The sequence below is a fragment of the Ambystoma mexicanum genome, chromosome 2q (genome assembly GCF_040938575.1).
Source record: "Ambystoma mexicanum isolate Mex_15411 chromosome 2q, UKY_AmexF1_1, whole genome shotgun sequence".
In the NCBI taxonomy this organism is placed as follows: domain Eukaryota; kingdom Metazoa; phylum Chordata; class Amphibia; order Caudata; family Ambystomatidae; genus Ambystoma; species Ambystoma mexicanum.
The window spans coordinates 213,292,625-213,311,339 of record NC_090924.1 but is presented as its reverse complement, the minus strand read 5'-3'; the positions used below and the strand labels follow the sequence as shown (position 1 = coordinate 213,311,339).

At 43.2% G+C, this 18,715-nt stretch overlaps 1 protein-coding gene across 2 annotated transcripts in view; it reads left to right on the top strand.

The window, feature by feature from the left end:
- The window catches only part of TMC7 (transmembrane channel like 7), a 950,504-nt gene that overhangs the window by 838,782 nt on the left and 93,007 nt on the right, over positions 1 to 18,715 (top strand). For both annotated transcript variants that reach the window (XM_069647142.1, XM_069647143.1), the window contains exon 14: positions 18,088 to 18,243. In XM_069647142.1, the coding sequence (XP_069503243.1) occupies positions 18,088 to 18,243 (156 nt within the window). The remainder of the gene's footprint in view (positions 1 to 18,087; positions 18,244 to 18,715) is intronic.

Genomic DNA, 18,715 nt, shown 5'->3' with positions numbered 1-18,715 from the left:
CTGATTTGCGAACCTTTTCATGGATAATTTGGAGACACATTCGGTCTTTGCAGAACACAACCCATTTAAACAGTTCATGAAAACATGGGTCCGGTACATCGATGATGTTTTCATGCTATGGGGAGGTAACCAAATTGAACTCAAACTTTTTCTAACTTGGCTCAATAACCAAGAACAGTGCATCAATTTCACGATGCACTCTGATACTGACAAGATTGCGTTTTTAGATGTTGAGATCTACAAAGATGACAACAATAAATTTGGGACCACCCTTTCTAGAAAGGTTACAGACAAGAACACTCTTTTTTACTTTTTGATAGCTTTCATCCGCTATCCTTACGAGAGAACCTACCCTTCGGCCAGTTTCTACGGATTAGAAGAAACTGTTGCCGAACAGAAGATTTTGATACCAATAGCAAAGATCTGTCGCGTAGACTTCAAGCTAGAGGTTACCCTTCACACATTGTGCGGAGATCTATGAAAAGAGCTAAAAACACAACTAGACAGAATTGTCTGATTCCACAACCTCGAACAAAGGAAGAGAAGATTACATGTGTCTCGACGTTTTCACCCATCAGCAATGATCTACGCAGGTGTATACTCAAGCATTGGAATATGGTAAATACTGAAGATTTCACCTTACAAAAACCACGTTTTGCATTCCGTCGAATGCCGAATTTCAGACACAAGTTGGTCCATACGTACAGAACACCAAGTACCAAAACTGACAATCAGTCAACACTCTGGGATTTACCACCAGTAGTGGGCCACTATAGATGTGGCAAGTGCTCTGTCTGCAAACTAACATCTGACATGAAGAGCGTGGCATTGAAGGGAAGAGACTGGCACTTAAGAAGTTTTACCAACTGCAATTCCAAGTGGGTAGTATATGGCATAAAATGCCCATGTGGGTTGTTATATGTGGGTAAAACTAAAAGACCTATCCAGCAGAGAATCTGCGAGCACGGGTCTTGTGTGAAAAATAGTGTAGCAGAAAAACCTCTGGTAGCACACTACAAATCTGCTCACCATGGTGTAGACGACATACATTGGTTTGTAATTGAAATGATCCTGCCCCAACCTAGAGGGGGTAATAGAGATCTTAAGTTAAGAAAGGTGGAACAGAAATGGATTTATTCATTTGACACTGTGAAACGCGGTTTAAATGTTTCCATTGAATGGGCCCTGTTTGTCCACCATAGAAAATAAGGAATACATTCCCTTTTTTTCAGCTACCTGTGTGTGTCTTGTATAACACACTGTGGCGATAAAGGAGGTGCCTGTTTGGTTAAACCATGAATTTGCCTCCACCGTTTTGTAAATATTTCAATAGATTGAGCAGCTGTACTTTTGGCTGACATTTATTGAGCGTGATGTGATGCTTGTTTGCTAAGAATATAGTACCATCTGCACGTACGTATAGGGTTCGTATGGGCATTAATTCATGGTTGCCATGAGTCATTCCAACATGGCGCCCTTGCAGAGTAGAAGATTTCATTGATAGGCACTGGAGACCATACGTAATCGCGTTATACGCGTCTCTTGTGGTCCACATTAGTCATTCTAACATGGCGAACTTGCCGGTCAGAAGACTTTGTGATGAGGCGTCGTTGAAATCCATACGTCATCGCGCCTCACGTTTTTTAAGCATCACGTGTGGAACCAGGAATTACTCCACTTTCTCCAAAGCGAGTTGCCGCGGCGCAAGAGAAAGCACAAGATCTAAAGAATATAAATCGTATCAGGTGAGAGAGCGAAAGCAAATGTAGTGTTTACATATGGAAATCTTGTTGTCCGCAGGTCACTGATACCGAGTTCTGGTTTATTTTAATAGGACCGTGCGAAGGTTCACAGACGGCCGGCACCAGTCGAAGTGACAAAAAGCAAAGCGATTCACGCACAGTGAAAATGAAAAAGTCCTTACTGTCACCTACCTAAGCGGGTAAGCACAGCTCCGGGTTGGGGAAAACACTGGAGTAATAGTGCTGCAGTGGTAGAAAAATTACGTCCTCTGACAAACATAGTTGGACAATGATATATTCTCCCTTTGTTTGTAGAGCCAAGTGGGCAGTGAGGGATGTCTACCCTTAGAAGTTTATCTCAAAATAACTACAATAAGGAGCAGCCAAATAACCTGTTACGAGTGAGGAGCAAATAGAAAGGTATTTTCCACCCTTAGAATAAGAAATGGCGAATAGTGAATGTGCTAAAACACTAAGTGAATAATAATTGTGAACCGTTGGTAAATATATTAAATCAATAGAATGTTCTAGGGATAAATTTCTCTTTGGGTAATTACAATACCGAGAATTAATGTACCTTTTGCTAAAAAGAAATAGAGGCGAAGATCTAAGAGATGCCATAATATACTTGTCAGACCACAAGTGATAGTAATCATGTTTTTTAAGAAGGATTATTTTGTTTGTTTGTAGATAACTATAGGTATGGCCAACATTACGTGAAGACATACGAAGAAATGGGAACATACACAAAAGATTAAGTGCCCTGAAGAAAGCACCAGGAGGAAATGCAATTGGAATTAAGTTGTGTGCATTCTCTTATGATTGTTTTTGGTCCTAGAAACACATTTTGTTAAGTGTAGGCACATTTTTTCGCCCCATTAGACAAGGAGGCGTTATTAGAAAGAACAGAGGTAGAGATACTTATCATCTTCCCACTCAAATACAGAGGAGCCTGCATTGTATGCTTTTCCACAATATGAGTGTACACGTATGTGTAGATGTCATTGTTAGAATGAATTGTTGAATATGCTGTTGTTTTTATAGTAATGCATTTTTTGGAATTGTTTTTGATAAAATTAAAATGTTTATATTTTGTGACATACGTGGTCGTTTGCTCCCCTTTCTTTGATGGTCGAAGGGGTCAAACATGATTAGGTCTGCAGGCATCTGAGTATCTCGCCATAGCAGAAGGGAAAGGAAGTTGGTTTGTGGGCTATTGCTTATTTTAGGAATATAACACTGGCATGGTAAGAATATGCTCCCCAAGAGAAAGGAAAAGGTTTAGTCACCTATGGTTACCCCTAGACGTGGTTCCTCCTTCGGGTCTGGTGTAATGGATAGGATCGAACACATCAAATCAGTCTGTTGGCTGTCCTATTGTGGGTATAAAGCCATCCCTGTCCCTGTAAATGGATTTCCCCCGATTTACGGTGGCTCCTCCAGTCATTGTGAGGGATTCTGTATTGAGGTGTCTGTGTGTCTTACAGCTACAGCGTCCTGCTGTGCTGATCTTGTGATGCTATGTGTACACCCTTGTCTGCTGAGCATATGTTGTGGGTTGTTGTGACTGACCTGGTGCATTCTGTTTTGGCGCAACTTGCACCACATATATCTGCATCTGAGTGATCTTGGGCATAATAGCCGGGTAGCTCAGTATTGTGTGCTGCCGGGTATGTCACCTCCCTACCCTGCTGCATTCCCCTACACACTCAAGATATATGGCATATATTCCTGCATGTCCAGCACTGGGGCTGGGCTGTCCCCCAGTAAACATGTCTCCTCTCTGCTGTACTGGGTGCCCTGCTCCTCTCCCCCTGGGCACACCACCTCTTCCCCTCGGATAATAGTGAGAATCGCCTCTCCCTGCAAAGCTTCCCTGTGCCATCGGCTGCTGCTACTGAGCGTTCGTGGTTACCACCCCAATGTGTATTTTGATTGTTTTTGCTGAACCAACTTCGCTTCTTCCTGCTTTCTCTCCTCACGTTTCTTTCTGGCATTTTCCTACATAAGCTGGCAGTAATGTACTATAATCAACTGAATTTCTGACCAAGGCATCGCCTCAACCCCCACTAGTTTTTCAATTGCTTCTGCACCTGTTTTGGTAGTCCTTGGCTTAGTATGTGATAGAATAAGCCCACTGTTTGATCCCATGGTTCTTATGTTTCAAGATGCCAACCTTCGGGTAGCTCTTCAATATATTTAAGTGGGTTTTCGTCTGGTGCTTACTTGACCTCAAATCTGGATTTTGTATATCTTTGCAATACCAAATTTGATAATTATTATTATCAATTAATAAACTTTTCCGAATCACAACCTTAAATTTACTCCACCAGCCTCTCCGGCTCACCAACTGCCAGCAGGGTTGTGTTCCGCACACTGCCCTCAAAAGGCCACAATGCAGTTTCTCTCCCCGGATCTGACCTTCGTCGCCAGTGTGATGGGGCCTTGTTGTGCCTCGGGCCGCCCTGTACTAACATCAAAGCATACGCACACAATGAGACTCGCACACGCACGTCTGATCGTTCCAGGGTCCCGATGGCAACTGCCTCGCGGACCGTGTTTATTCTTTAATCGCATGCGCGGCCACAACGAGGCTAGCGCATGCGCACATGCATTACGGATGTAACAAACAGCACCTCGTCAAGTTACAACCTATCATCTTTCCCCAGTTTTCCTCCTTTAGCAACAATTCTGTGCCCCTCCGTGGGCCTTCACTCTCTTTTCAACGCGTCATGTCCTATTATCAACCTTCTATGAGTGACGTCACAAACTCTAAGGTTAATACTTCAAAAATCAATGCTTCTAGACCCACAACTTCAAGTGCACTCTCAAACCCCACAATACACCAAGACACAACAACAACACAAATACAAAAACTTCACGGCCGTCATCCTGCTTTTCAAATCACAGGTGATAACAATTCTTAAAAACGTTGTGGTTCTTTTTCTACACTGCAGCATAAGTAGGTATTAACTGCCGAGGGTCTTGGCAATGGTCCTCTGCTACCACCTGAATTTAGGAGGGGGGTTTGTTAATTACCCTGGTTACGAGCATGAGGAACTGGGCCGAGTAAATCCCCTGCACTCAAGAACAGAGAAGTCCAACAATGTAACAAAGGTTAATGGCTTTATTAGAGAGCTCTCACACAGGGATTAAGCAATGGACCATACAGAATTTTCCACAACTTTCTCAACCATCTCAGGCGTGCCCAGGCGTTTTAAGGTACAATGTCATCACAAAATAGATACATCCTACAAACCTATGGTGGATTCAGATTGGTTGGTAAGGTCAACTATGTATATTAAATATAGGGTAGTAGTTCATGGATTGGGTAAAAATATCGGCTGGCTCCTCCTGTGACCACCCTCTAAATGTTGCAAGTACAGTTTCTCAGGTTGGTGTACGCCGGACGCCGGCCTAGGTGGGCAGGTGCTGAGCTGGTTCACCGCCTTTCTGGCGGACCGGTCCCAGTCATTTGTTCTGCCTCCTTTCTGCTCTGAATCTGTTTCATTGTCTTTCGCAGTCCCTCAGGTATCAGCACTTTCGCCGATCCTGATTAACATCTATATTCGCCCTCTTTTCTTCTCAGTATGTCACACGGATTCTGCTTTTATTCCTATGCGGACGACACACAGATCCTGGTACGCCTGGATCTCTCTCGTCCTGAAACTGCGGCCCGGCTCAGGAGCTGTATTGAGGATCTTGGTGTCTGGATGGCAGAAAACTAATTAAAGCTCAATGGTAGTAAAACTGAGGTCCTGGTGGCTGGCACGACTTGCCCTCACTCTTTCTGGACTCCTGATTTTTGGCCCGTCTCTCTTGGACCTTTTCCTACTACGTCTCCTTCGGTGAAAAATCTGGGGGTGAGGTTTTCATCCTCTCTTTCTATGGCAGAGCAGGTTGGTGCTGTTTGTAAATCTGGCCACTTCAAACTGTGCACTTTGCGGCAGGTTCTTCCTTTCATACCGTGTCATTTTCATGGTTCCGTGGTAGCAGCCCTGTTCTTAGTTCAGCTGAATATTGTAACTCGCTGTACTATGGCCAACCTCGCTATCTGATTAACCGCATTCAAATGCTCCAGAATGCGTCGGCCAGAGTGGTTCTGCGCCCTCCGGCACGGACATACATCTCACCACTCTTGAAACAGCTGCACTGGCTCTCTATTGAAAATCGGATTCGGTTTAAATCAATGTGCCTGGTACACCGAGCTTTTTTACAAGGGAGGAGCGGAATATCTTCAGGAAAAGTGTGTTCACTATGTTCCTGCTCGCCCCTTCCGGTCCCAGGCTGCCCTTCTACTTTCTGTACCCCGTATTAGACGGTCACGGACTGGAGGCAGGGCTTTTTCAGTGGTAGCCACTAAGGCGGGGAATCGGCTACCTTTAGCACTGCGTGCAACCTGTAACCACTTTGCTTTCTGACGGTCTCTGAAGACCTTCCTCTCCTGAATGCATGTCCGCACTAGTATTCCTCATTCTACTCTCAGCACCAAGATGCCTTTGGGCGTATGTGCGCTTTTATAAATTCATATAACATAACATAACAACAATTGGGTAATGCAACAACATGTGAGCTAAACGTGAAAGGGGAATAGGGATTGGGAAAAGAGGGTCTAATCAGCGTTGGAGCTTTGGAAAGTTACCAGGCCAAGTGCAACTATTCAAGGTGGTGAGAACGGCCTGAATGTTCTGCACGTTCCCGAAAAGTTATCATCTTCGATCTCCTAGGCCTTGAGAGAGAACATTCGGCTTTGAACCTAGTATTACCTTTGTATCATCCTGCCTTTCTGTTGGATGGCGACAGACAGCCACCTTAGTATGGCTCAAATGAATAGACTATGTCTTGCAGGTTTGGATCACGTGTGTTGGGACCACAAACTTTTTTTCTGCTTGCATTTTTTGATGATTTTCAGCTTGTATTCTTGCAGGTGGCCTATCTCTTCTGTTAACTTGAAACTTTCCCTCTTTCTGTGTCCTTGGCAAGGCTGTGCACAGTGGCTGCACTGGAAGCCTGGTCTGCACGTCATCAGCCTGTCAGCTCCTCTTTGTATGCTTGAGTCCTTTCAGCATCTCCCATTTACTTTAATGTGTATGTGGCTTCCATCTTGACTTACATGGCCGCCTGTGTTAGTTGCGTTTAGTGTCAGCAAGCAGTTCATATGTATATTTATGGGACTTGCGGTTCCTGCACAGCAAAGGCTTATCCGTCCTCAAGCTAAGTGAGTCATAAGCATGTTTTTCATGTCTGCCAGCAATTATTCTTAAGTGTCTGCATAGCTTCGTGCAGGAATGCATATGTAATTCATGTCTAATGCATCTGTCATAGTCTCCGTCGTTACGTCATCAGCTTTCTGCATGGTCTGTCAGCTGACCTGCTTCATTGACTGTAAGCCTATATCCTCTGTGACGTCATTAGGGTATGTTCTGAACGGCTGCCTGAGTGAATAGCATTTTTCACACCTGCAGTACATCGACGATGAGAGATGGGACCATAAACAATGTGCACAGGTTTCATTTTAGTGTTACCAGCTGGCACAACAGATGCAAGGAACCTAGACATAATCCACTGGTGCCTCTCCCTCTGATCACTCATTTTTTCACTTTAACATCTCAGTCCCTCCACCCTCTACTCCTCCTCGACCTCCTCCTTTTCCCCTCTGCCCCTTAGCTTGATGTGAGCACCTATCTTTCCCCCATTCAAGCCTCTTGCACTGAGCATGCTTTTTCTGTCTTCACTATGCACTTGTGGCTCTTTTTGACCTACTCCGTCTTGCTCGCACATTTACATCTTTGCATCCTCAGCCTTGGATCACAACTGAGATTCAGACTGCCGGAACAAACATGCGCTGTGAGCTATGGCACTGGCACAAGTTACAGAACTGTATCCTAATCCTAGCCTGCAAAAATACCCTTGCTGCCCTCACCTCTGCACTGGACTCTGCCAAATCCCCCTACTTCACACAACTAATCTCATCTCTTGGCAATCACCCCTGCAAACTCTCATCTACCCCCCCAAGCTTCGCTCAGATCTCCCAAGTCAGTATCCATCACCTCCTGTCTTTCTGCTAATAGTTTTGCTCACTGCTTTCCCCCTAAATTTGCTACTATTCATGACTCACAGCCCTTCCTTCTCCCCAAACCACCTCCTGTCCAACACCTCTTCTACTCTTGACTACTTCTCCTCTACCTCTCCTATTGAATTAGCGCCCATTCTTCTCAGCACCAACCGATCCTGTGCTCCTATCGACCCATTTTCTCTCCAAGTGGCCAAAGACTTAGTCTCAGTTACCCGCACTTAACTGTCCAAGCTCTTTAACCTCTCTTTCTCTGCTAGAGGTTTCTGCATCCTTCAAATTTGCAACTGTCCTAACCCTATTGTAGAAACCCTCTGATGATCCAAATGTCTGAGTAAACTCGCCCAGTTTCCCCATTATTCAAAGGTCCTTGAGTGGGTGATCTTCAATCGGATTGTTAAGTATCTTGACGATAATCGCCTTGACGATGCTCTTCAGTCTGGTTTCTGAATTAAATACTCCACTCATGTATGTCTCCTGCTTTCTCTTTGATACTCACCACTCCAAACTCTCTTCTATAATCCTACTTTTGGACCATTCTGCTGCTTTTGACAGGATTAACCATTCCTCTTCCCTTCCTCACTCTCCAGGACAGTGGGTTTTTCACATCCGCTCTCACCTTGTTAGCCTCCTACCTCAAGGTTGATTCTTCAAAATCTCATGGAACTTGCAAAGCTCTAACACCATCCATCTCCTTGTCACCGTCCCCCAAATATAAATCCTTGGACCTCTGCTCTTCACCCTCTATACCTCTGCTCCAGGAAGGCTTCTCATTATTTGGCTTTCATCATCGCCTCTTTGCTAATGACATTCAAATCTTTTTCTCCTTTCCCTACTTCACTGCAACTATCTTGGAATGGATTACCAACTGTCTCACTGCATTTAGTCACAGGATGCCGCTTGTATTATTCTCCTACGCATTCGGAAAATGAATCAATTTCTTGCTAACCACTCAATGCAAATTCTAATTTGCACCCTTTTGCTCTGCAAACTTGATTACAGCTCAAGCCTACTCCTTTGCTTTCCACTCTTCTCCTTCCTCCCTCTAGAAAACGTCCTCAGCTTTGATTTCTGCGCTGAATAGGAATCAACCCAGGTCCTCCCTCCCACATCTACCTGTTGACAGCATGCTGGTTGGCTCTCCATGCACAGCCACTCCTTTTTCAAGTTCCTTCTCCGAGTTTGCAAAGGCATCAATGGTCTTGTTCCTCAGTACATGTCTGATTGTGTCTGTTTACTCACCATCTCGTTCCCACTGATACTCCTCTGCACTCAGCTTCAATGTCCCTTGCTTCCACTTTCTCCCTACTTTCCCCACTCCACTGGAACTTATTTCCCATCACAATCAAAGCCAGCCTAATTGTGAATCTCTTCAAAGCTCTGCTCAAACTACACTTACTTGCTAGACAGGTAGCTCTGTCTGCCCTCCCCTATCCTCTCTACCTGACCACGCCACTCCCTCCAGTTACTATTAATAATGTAATTGTATTTATGTATATAGTACTCTTCTTTAGTCTGCAGCACTTGTCCACTTGGGTGACTTATAAAGGCGATTAACCTGTTTCTTAGTGTGAGAAACCAGAAGGTGTCTCACACACTAGTCCCCAGACATCTGTCATCCAGGTGGCCAGGACACGGCCATCGCTTTTGGATCCAGTTCCTGGGGGTGGACCAATGTGGGAGGATAACCTGGGTGAGGGGTCCTCGGGGAGTGGGACACCGGATGGTGAGACTCAGTATCCCCTTCCCTGTAAAACCTTTACCCCATCCTACCAGGTAGGATACTCAAGAACTCAAACCCCCCCCTCCCCCTTTCACAACACACACACTTTCTCACTCACAGTCCCCTATGAGAGAAAACAGACTAACACCGGAGCCATATATCTGATGTGTCCCAATACAATGGTCAGCCAATTACAGAACACCACACACACCTGACTTCCATTACACTTCCCCACATGGATAAAAGACATAGCACGAGAGCACACTCCGAGCGAGGCAAAGCTCACGAGGAAAGAGCAGTTCTAAGATGGCAGTTTAACACTAGGAGAAAGATGGCGAAATCGAAGGGGATCACAAGGAGGGAAGTTCCCTTGACCTTTTCGACAAGGAACCATTATGAGGCCTTGAGAATAGACAGCACGAGACTAGGAAACCAGGCTGAGGAATGCATCGTGTGTCGGAGGTACCCGGGGCCCTCCTGTGTCGATAATCAAGGCGAGGAAAATCGCCAGCTGCCGTGGTACTGTCCTTGGCTCCAACAACAAAGCAGTGTCAGTGAAATCAACACAGCCAGTGAGTTGGGGAGACAGATACAAAACCGGACTGTGTTGAAGTTAAGGTTGCAAGCGGCAAAATTGTATGGCGTGGACTGGAATGAACATTGTATCAAATGCATGTGATAACCAACACGAGTAAAGTTGAACTTCAGATGAGTGATTGAACTTTGAAACCAAGATATACAATACTTTTGACAGAGTGGTCCGGCACTGCGTGCATGCTCAATCGAAGGTCTCTGTACGGTGTCCAGCGGAGAGTTGGCAAAAGTGAAAGATGCAAAGGATTTTGAATCGAAGTGGTCATTGAACAGGTCAAGCCAAATCCTGTGCACAGTGGAAAGTCTTCAATGTTGAAACAGTAAAGAAAATTGATGACAAAGTAGATAAAGTTGGTCCAAGCCCGACAGAGGGAGATCAATCGAAAGCTTTGTGTCAAAGCAAGTTTGTGTTGCAATAGATTGGTCAGAGACCAGCAGAGACTGATTGAAGATTTTGTGTTAGAAAGGAACAGAGCCTGGCAGAGGGGTATATGGGGGAGAACTGTGAACCACCCGAGAAATTGGATACGTGGAAATCCTAAGAAAATTGTGTTTATGTGAAAATGCAAACTTTGTGTTAAAATGGATCTGAGCCCAGTGAAGGGAGATCCAAGGTGAACAGTAAATCACCTGAGAAAAGTGTACATAGGAGCATCAAAAGGAACTTTATTATTTGGTTGTTGCATCAGGCCCTCTGAAAGAAGAAACTTTGAACGACAAAGAGACTTTGGCACATAAGGCTATTATATTGAAGTTTTGAACTGCACCATTGTGCTAGAGAAGCCAGAGACTGTGCTAAGCTCGAGTGTGCCGCCTTGTCCTGTGCAGACAACGTGGGGAAGGGAAGACAATGACTTGAATATCCTGACATGTCATTTCTTTTGCCTAACATTGTTTACCACACTATTTATATTGAGAGGTAAAGATTGGCAATAGGACTATTAGTATAGGCACTTTTATTTTGGCAAGACACCACTAGGACTGCGTTATTATTATTTGATGGTCATAGCTTGCTCCCGTCTTTAGACTTAGGATTAAATAGGCGTTTTTCAATCCATTGAAGTTCAATAAACACCCTTGAACTGTGGTCACTTGTGTCTGTCTTACTGTTGATACCATGCCTTACATTAGTTATGTGTTTGCTTTGTCCCTTGTATATGTCCCTGTTTTCTTAACACCATCATAAGCGGTCTCAACACTTGTTCTCATCTTTCTGCTATTGCATAGCCACCTTTCACAGGAAAGCCTATGCCCTATATAAATGTATTATTGTAAGTCCTTTCTGAGCAAAATTGAAATCTGTGTTCTTGATACAAATACACATAATCGGAAATGATGGTTGTGGTTCTTTCTATCTCCTATAAATCTTTTCCCTCCAATAAGGAAACTATATGTTTGTTTAATGTCATTTTCATTTGTCATCTGGGGACCTTGAGATTGGCCTCCATGGAAGGAACAGGCCACTGACCCCTGTCCGGTTTGCTCTGCAAATATAGAAACCATATGCCATTTTGTATTCTTCTGCACAGGCCTTTGTATGCACTGAGATCTCGGTACCTAAAGCCAATCCTTAGAGAGGCAGACGTTGGGACTACCACAGAAGCTGTGCTCCATTTGGCTGATACGAGGGACCCACGTGTTAGTAATGTGGCAAAATATATTCATCAGGCCTGGCTGTGGAGACTCCGATGTTAGTGGTGGCTCTGAATATCCAAGAATGTGTATTTTCCCTAGTCTCTTAAAATGAGTGACATGATGTTGTAAGTTGGGGTTCTTTGTATAATGTATACAGATGCAGGGCTGCAGGTTTCTCTCCCTGTTTTTCTGTCCGCATATTTGTTGCTCTGTTTTGTGATAGCTTTTATGCCTTAAAGTAGCATATGACTATTGAATGTATTTAAATGCAGGGCTGCGAGTTTCTCTACCTGTCTTTCGGTTTTCCCTATTTTATAGCCTGTGTCCCTGAGTTGTTACTATCTTTTTAAATTAGTATATAGCTCTTGAATGCAATTGTAAAGAATTGTTTTAAAGATTGTTTTAATCTTTTATATCTAACTATTATATAACCTCATTGAAATATTTTCTAATTCAAATGTCATAAATGTTTATCATTGTACAGTAATGACATCTTAATGACTTTGAGCTGAATAAAGATTGATATAATGATGATCTTCACTTTACAAATCATGTTACTTGAGATACTCATTCACAAAACAAATACATTCTTCCCTGCGTTCATTTCGTGCTTTCAAGCAACTTGAGAACGTATGCCTTGCAACCTCACCAACTGAATAATACTGACTAAATTATGTGAATACTTGAGTTTTCTGAATGTGACCAAAGCAGCCCCCTCCCAGCTCTGGCTCATATTTCTCCACTCCTCAGGTGCTGATCTCCAAAACTCAACTAAGCATGGTTTGTGATACCCGTATTGATTTATAGTGAGACCTCACTGCGTATGTTTTCTTGCAGTTTGTGTGTTTTCCTGTTCACGCCATCATGTTTTTGACAGCTGCATTTTTAAACTGCTACTGTCAATTTAAGGTTACCTGATATGATCACCTTTCACATCCTTGTAATTCCTTGCATGTATTCTTGCACATTATAAAGAACACTTAAATGACTCATTCTTTGTATTTTAAAGTTTCTTAGAACTGTCAACCCTGTCGACGAACCTACTGTCATTTGATAACATTCATTATTTCCTCCTCCCTTCCCCAAAACAGATATGTAACAATAACCAGCTCACGCTTCGACACAATTTACCTAACATTTTTCTAACTTAGTTTTCTTTCCTATGACTTGTCCCCAACGCAGCACAGCATGGCTATTTACAAATCTCATGTGAGTTAAAGGTTTACATGTCCCACTAGAAATATGGATGAATTACATTGATATCTGGTCAAGTAAAGTTGTTCTAAATGGTTAACAAAGGTTTATCATCTAGGCTGTTTAGTTCCTAATTAGTCTAACTGGAGATAACTTTGAATGAACAATATCAAATGTGCCTAATGTCAAATGAATCGTATAGTAAAAGAATCAGAAAATGCCTTTCAATGCTGTGCACTACTTTTTTAGTGACGTTGGAATTTTGCAACATGGTCTTGTATCAGGTTCGAGTAGGAGTTGGAGGCGTTTCCAAATTTTAAAATAAAAATTAGTCTTAGGTTCTTGTAAAGGTGGATTTAAAAGGGGTATGGAACAAAAGGAAGGGTTTGGATGTTTACTGATGGCTGTCCACAACTCCCTAGTGAGCCTGAGCGGCCCCTATTTGCCCACCCCAGCTCTACCTAGAGAATGAGCCCACTGTGCTGAAAGTGCTATCTTTAAAGCCGAAACTATTGTCATTAAAATAAGAGCTTTAACATAAGAGCTTGAAATATAGGGCCTTTGAATGTAGGTTTGTAATGCTTTTAAATGCAGATGACATATGAGGATGGACTTATATAGTTTAGCTATGTGTCCCACCCATTTAACGCCCATTGCTAGGTGAAATCTGTAGGATTTTCCTCCCCTTCCCACCCATTTTCCCTCCAACCACACCTCTGTTTGCACTCTTTGGCTGAATTTGTATTGTGTGGTGAATTTGTCAGCCATTTTTACTTCCAAAATGGCAGCCGTCGTCTGTTAATGTTATTTAAAAGTTATTTGACTTGATTGATGCCTTAAAGCAGCTTCAAGTTATGTTACACATTTCACAGTATTTTTTATTACAAATTAACAAGGTAGTGTAATAGTTACGTGTTGGTTTAAAATGTCTTTCAAAAGGTACATCTAGTGACTTGTGGGGGATTGGTAGTGTTTTTGATGTAATTGATTGGCTACGCAGTTAGTGATGTGATTGGATGTGCTTGTGTGTTTGTACAAGTAAGCCATTTTGTTTGTGGTATAAGCCGCCACCGACTTGAATTTGCTTTACTAATGTTAGAAATATGTACCGGCGGCGATTAATGTTAAGCCACCACCGGCACCCATTTTCCACGTTAGTCAAACGTATGTAATGGCGGCGGCTTGGCTTTCCCGATGCTGCCGCCGACTTTCACTTTGTTTTACAAACGTTGCAAATATGTGCTGCAGTGGATTAATGTTGTTAACCCACCACCAGTACCTATTTGCAACGTTAGTGAAACATATTGTATGTCAGCGGCTTGGCTTGCCCAATGCCACTGCCGCCAACTTTGACTTTGTTTTACTTTGCCAGTGTATGAGCAACCTTGCACGCAGCAGCAACTTTGTCTCAGATTCCTAATGACTGACCCTTCTGTACATTGGGCCACTGTTCCATTGCAGCGGTGTGTGCTAGAATTATTTCATTAGCTTCCCAGCTTCTCGGATTCTAGAGTTAAGTGCAATCAGCTGGCCTGTTGCTTGACCTCATTTTCTGGCTCCCTTCTTCCACCCAATCATAACCATCTCCTCCCCTGCACCACCTACTCTTGCGCTGCCTCCCACCCTTGTCTTATTTTGTATCCTCACATTCATAATTTGCCCCCCTGCCTGGCGTTGGGCCGGGTTGTAATTTGGCCTGTTTTCCCTTGAAATGAAAGCAATAATTATTGTGAATAGTGGAGGCCTACAGAGGATTCGTTTCATGCTCTTGCGATATGGTGGCGGGCTTCGGTCACCCAGGCCACGCGCTTTTCGGTTTTCGTTTTGTAGATGGCTCTTGTTAAAGCAAGGCAGCGTGCACTGAATATTAAATCCTGTGTTCTGGGGCTATCACGATTCAAAGGTAGCCAGTGACTGGAGGTGCTACGTTTGATTGATAGAGCCACAGCGCTCTGATGGATGAGATTGGACACAGGGGTGTGTACTTGCACGCGTGTGTGTGGAGTAGTGAAGTTTCCAAAAAAGATGGCCTTCTAGTCAGAGAGGCAAGTAACATGCTAGATTCTGTGGTGCGGGAGAGCAGGCCCACAGACGGATATTCTCCCTATACAGCTCTGCAGTACATTTCAACATCATTTGCGTCACATGCCAACGCTTTGGAACTATAGAAGTGTTTTGATCCATACACGCAGGGAACTTACAAAATGCAATGGGTTAAAAGGAGCCAAATGTCATACATCCTATACACTCTGACGAGTAGTGCGGTTGCAAATTTATGTATATCTTTAAAATGGTAAATGGCCATCTTTTTCATATTTATAAATGGCCTGAATTGGATTAACAGCAGTCTCTTACGACCAACAGAAATATGTTTAAAATTCAAAGCAAATGCCCGAGAGTTGGCATATGGGGATATGTGTGGTTTCTGCAAACTGTAATGATTTAATCCTTGAATGAAGAGTGAATTAGCCATCGCTGTCTGGATTCCAAAGGGTATTTGTTGTGCTCTGTCATGTGTAATTTGCGTTCGGTGTAGGAGCTTCTAACCAGTTAATTCTGCTATAGCAGTGCCTGGCAAGAGTTTTTCCTATGCCTACACAACATTACATTACACAACGTGTTTAAACATTTGCCAAAATGTGAGGGCCCCGCTGCCGAAATGACCAAACCCCATGTTGTTTTTTTATTATTCTGTGGTACAATGAGTTTGTTTGGCTTTTGTGTAGGCATAGGAAAAGCTCTTGCCAGACACTGCCATATTGGTATTAACTGGATGCTGATGGTAGCAGGTGCAAAGCCCAAAACACATCTCTTTTGATCTTTGAGCTAACTTTATCAAGCCTCACTGTCAAACTTTGTGCTTGAAGTGTCTTACAGTATTATTTTAAGAAGTCTTTTGAGAGTAAGTCTGATGTGATATAAATGTGTTAATTAGGTCTGTCTTCAACCACTTTATTTATGAGCTCTGTGTGTTGTTTTAGCTTGTATATATGTATTAGGCATTTGAGTTCGACTCTGGTACAGTGTACTTGTAGTTGCCTTTGCAGAAATGTGTGGCGCTTTACATTGAATTGCCTTAAGGAAAGTGATACTGTGAGCTCCACGGAAACTGGATGGACATGTTTAGTGTTAAAGATGGACTGTAGGGTAGGAATAGTGTGTATGTACAGTGTTGTGGTGAGGTGGTTTTCTGTGTGCACCTAGTACTGGGACGGTGTATGTGTGCAGTGTGTTTTTGGAGTGCTTAGAGCAGTGTGTACCTGCAGAAACAGAGGTGTTTTGTGTTGTTGGTGTATGTTTAAATTAGGTGTGGCTTAATGTTTAGCAAGTATACAATAACAATATATATTTAAATAAATTGTTTGGCACAAAAATTAACAAACCTCAATAGTCTTCCCAATACTAAAAATAAATTGCCAAAACTATTGGATATTTGTAAGGCACCTACACAACACATGGTGTTTCAAGGCGCCACAAGAAAAAAAAGGGGGGACAAGGGAGAAAGATCACAATAACGGTCCTGGTAGGCTTTGTGACATTCTGATCATGTAAGTGCAGTAACAAGAAGTGTGTGGGGGAGGGGGGGCACTGGTCAGCGCAGAATGCTAGGGTGTGAGGGGAACAGGGTAGAGAGGAGTGTGGGCAAGTGGAAAGGGAGGTGTAGGGGGGGAGTTGGCAACCGGGACTAGGCGAGTGGTAAGGGGAGGCCAGGAGCCGGGGTTTGCATGGGGTGGCTGGACTGGCCAGGGGTGGCAGGTGCCCTGTAGAACTCAGAGGTCAATATCATGTCAATTTCATATAGAATTGGTTATTTAGATTGAAGCTCATTATTTATAGAGTATCACATGTGCAGTTAAACCTCACCTGATCAGTCCCATTAGCTGTTCACGTTTGTGTGCAGCTAGTATGAAAGCTGTCTGTCTTAATGCATGCCCTCTGCGATAAAGTGCACATACCACAGGGAATCTGCTAAAGACCCATTAGTGTAGGACACTGAAGACCCCTACCCCTTCTAAATGGATGATTTTGTTGATCTCCCCCTTTTGCTAGCAAATAGCCTCTTCTGGATTCATCATCTCCTATATAGTAATCCTATTTAACATGTCACCCCTGTTGTCCAACCTATGGAGCATTAAAGTTAATAAAGGGTGATTGGTTAGATGTTGCTGCCTTTGTCCAGAGTGTTTTGCTGCAGAGATGACGACTGTTTCTCTAGAATGTGTCATATCCTGGGTATCTGGAGAGACAGGCAGCAAACAGGAACAACGCAGGACCCAGGTATGTACAAAAGGAACATCTTTAATAGTTGCAGGTTACAAGGTAAGTGGTTAAGCAGGAGAGCAGGGTAATAGCTACCACCAGGTATCAGCTCCAATCCTGAAGTCCCTTCCAACCGTCCCTCCTGGAATCTAGCAGCCCCAGATTCCAAGTTCCAAAAGCATTCCACTAATACTGCCAACTCATGCATCCAGCAGACATAGCCCAGGTGCCCAGGCACACAGGTCACCGCAGAATGTGAGTAGAATATATGTCCTTGGTCAAAGCCCTGTGCAGTTTCCATCTGCTCTGTAAACATGCACGTGTCGGCCAATCTAAGGAATTATATGCCTAAATGGATGGTCACTTCGACATCCCTAAGGTAACAATAGATGAAACGATCTGAGGAGCAGATCCTATGATGAGAAAGAGATGGGGTTCACATGTTGGTGGTTTCCATTACCGTTAGTGAAGGGGTAGCACTGTTGTGAACAACATGACACTTCTTACACAAACTTTCTAAATCGTTGATCTGCTTCTAAATGGTCTGCAAAGATCCAATTATAGCAGCATAGACCAATCTCCTGCATTCTGTCAGTATATACAGATCTCTGCCTACCTGTGATTGGTAGAAGTACTACTTGCCATGCAGTATCTCTCGCCTCGGCTTGACAATGGAAATAATTTGCAGCACACCCTCAATACGATTGGATGCAGGCATGGTTAGGAATGTCTGGAGAGTGGTCCGAGCTTGAGTGACATTCAGTCAATTAACATGTTTTATTACAAACTAAAATATCTTGCAAAACCATGATGTAGTGACATCTTTCATGTTGTACTAAATGCATTGTGTATCATTTTTATTTCAGAGTTCAAGCTTCCAGAGCATGTGGACCCTTTGTGAATTTTAACACATCCTGGGATATTGTTCCGTATACCGTGAGCACATTTCCAATCGGCGCACAGAAATTGCTGTATGGGATAGCTTCTGAAGCATTTGCTGTCCCTTTCTTTGTGCTCATTTGGTACGTACTAGAATTGGTGGTGTAATTTAAACTTTGACAAATACATTTTGCAATTGTAAGTTTATGTTTCAACAAAAATGTAGTGATGGAACAGATTTGGCTAGGTTACTGTATGGATAATTATGTAGGCCAACATAAGACAGATTTTTGCTATAGCTCTCCGGTTTTCTCTGGATGTCCATGATAGACCTGCTAGCATCCCCACCGTGAAGTAATGAAGGGACAAACAAAGGGAAGTAGCCAGTAGTTCCCTGCGTAGTACTACCAGGAAATCTATTTCTGAAATGTCTTAATCAGATAGTCAGACATAGTGGATATGTTAGATGCATATCTCAAAGCATTTTAAATACCCACACTCTGAAAGTGTATTTTAAACATTAGTAAAATCTGTGATCCCTTTTGTTGGGCGATGATACCAGGTCAATCTTTGGGGAGTGTTCCCCACATTCTGGATACTTTTTAAATTCACACT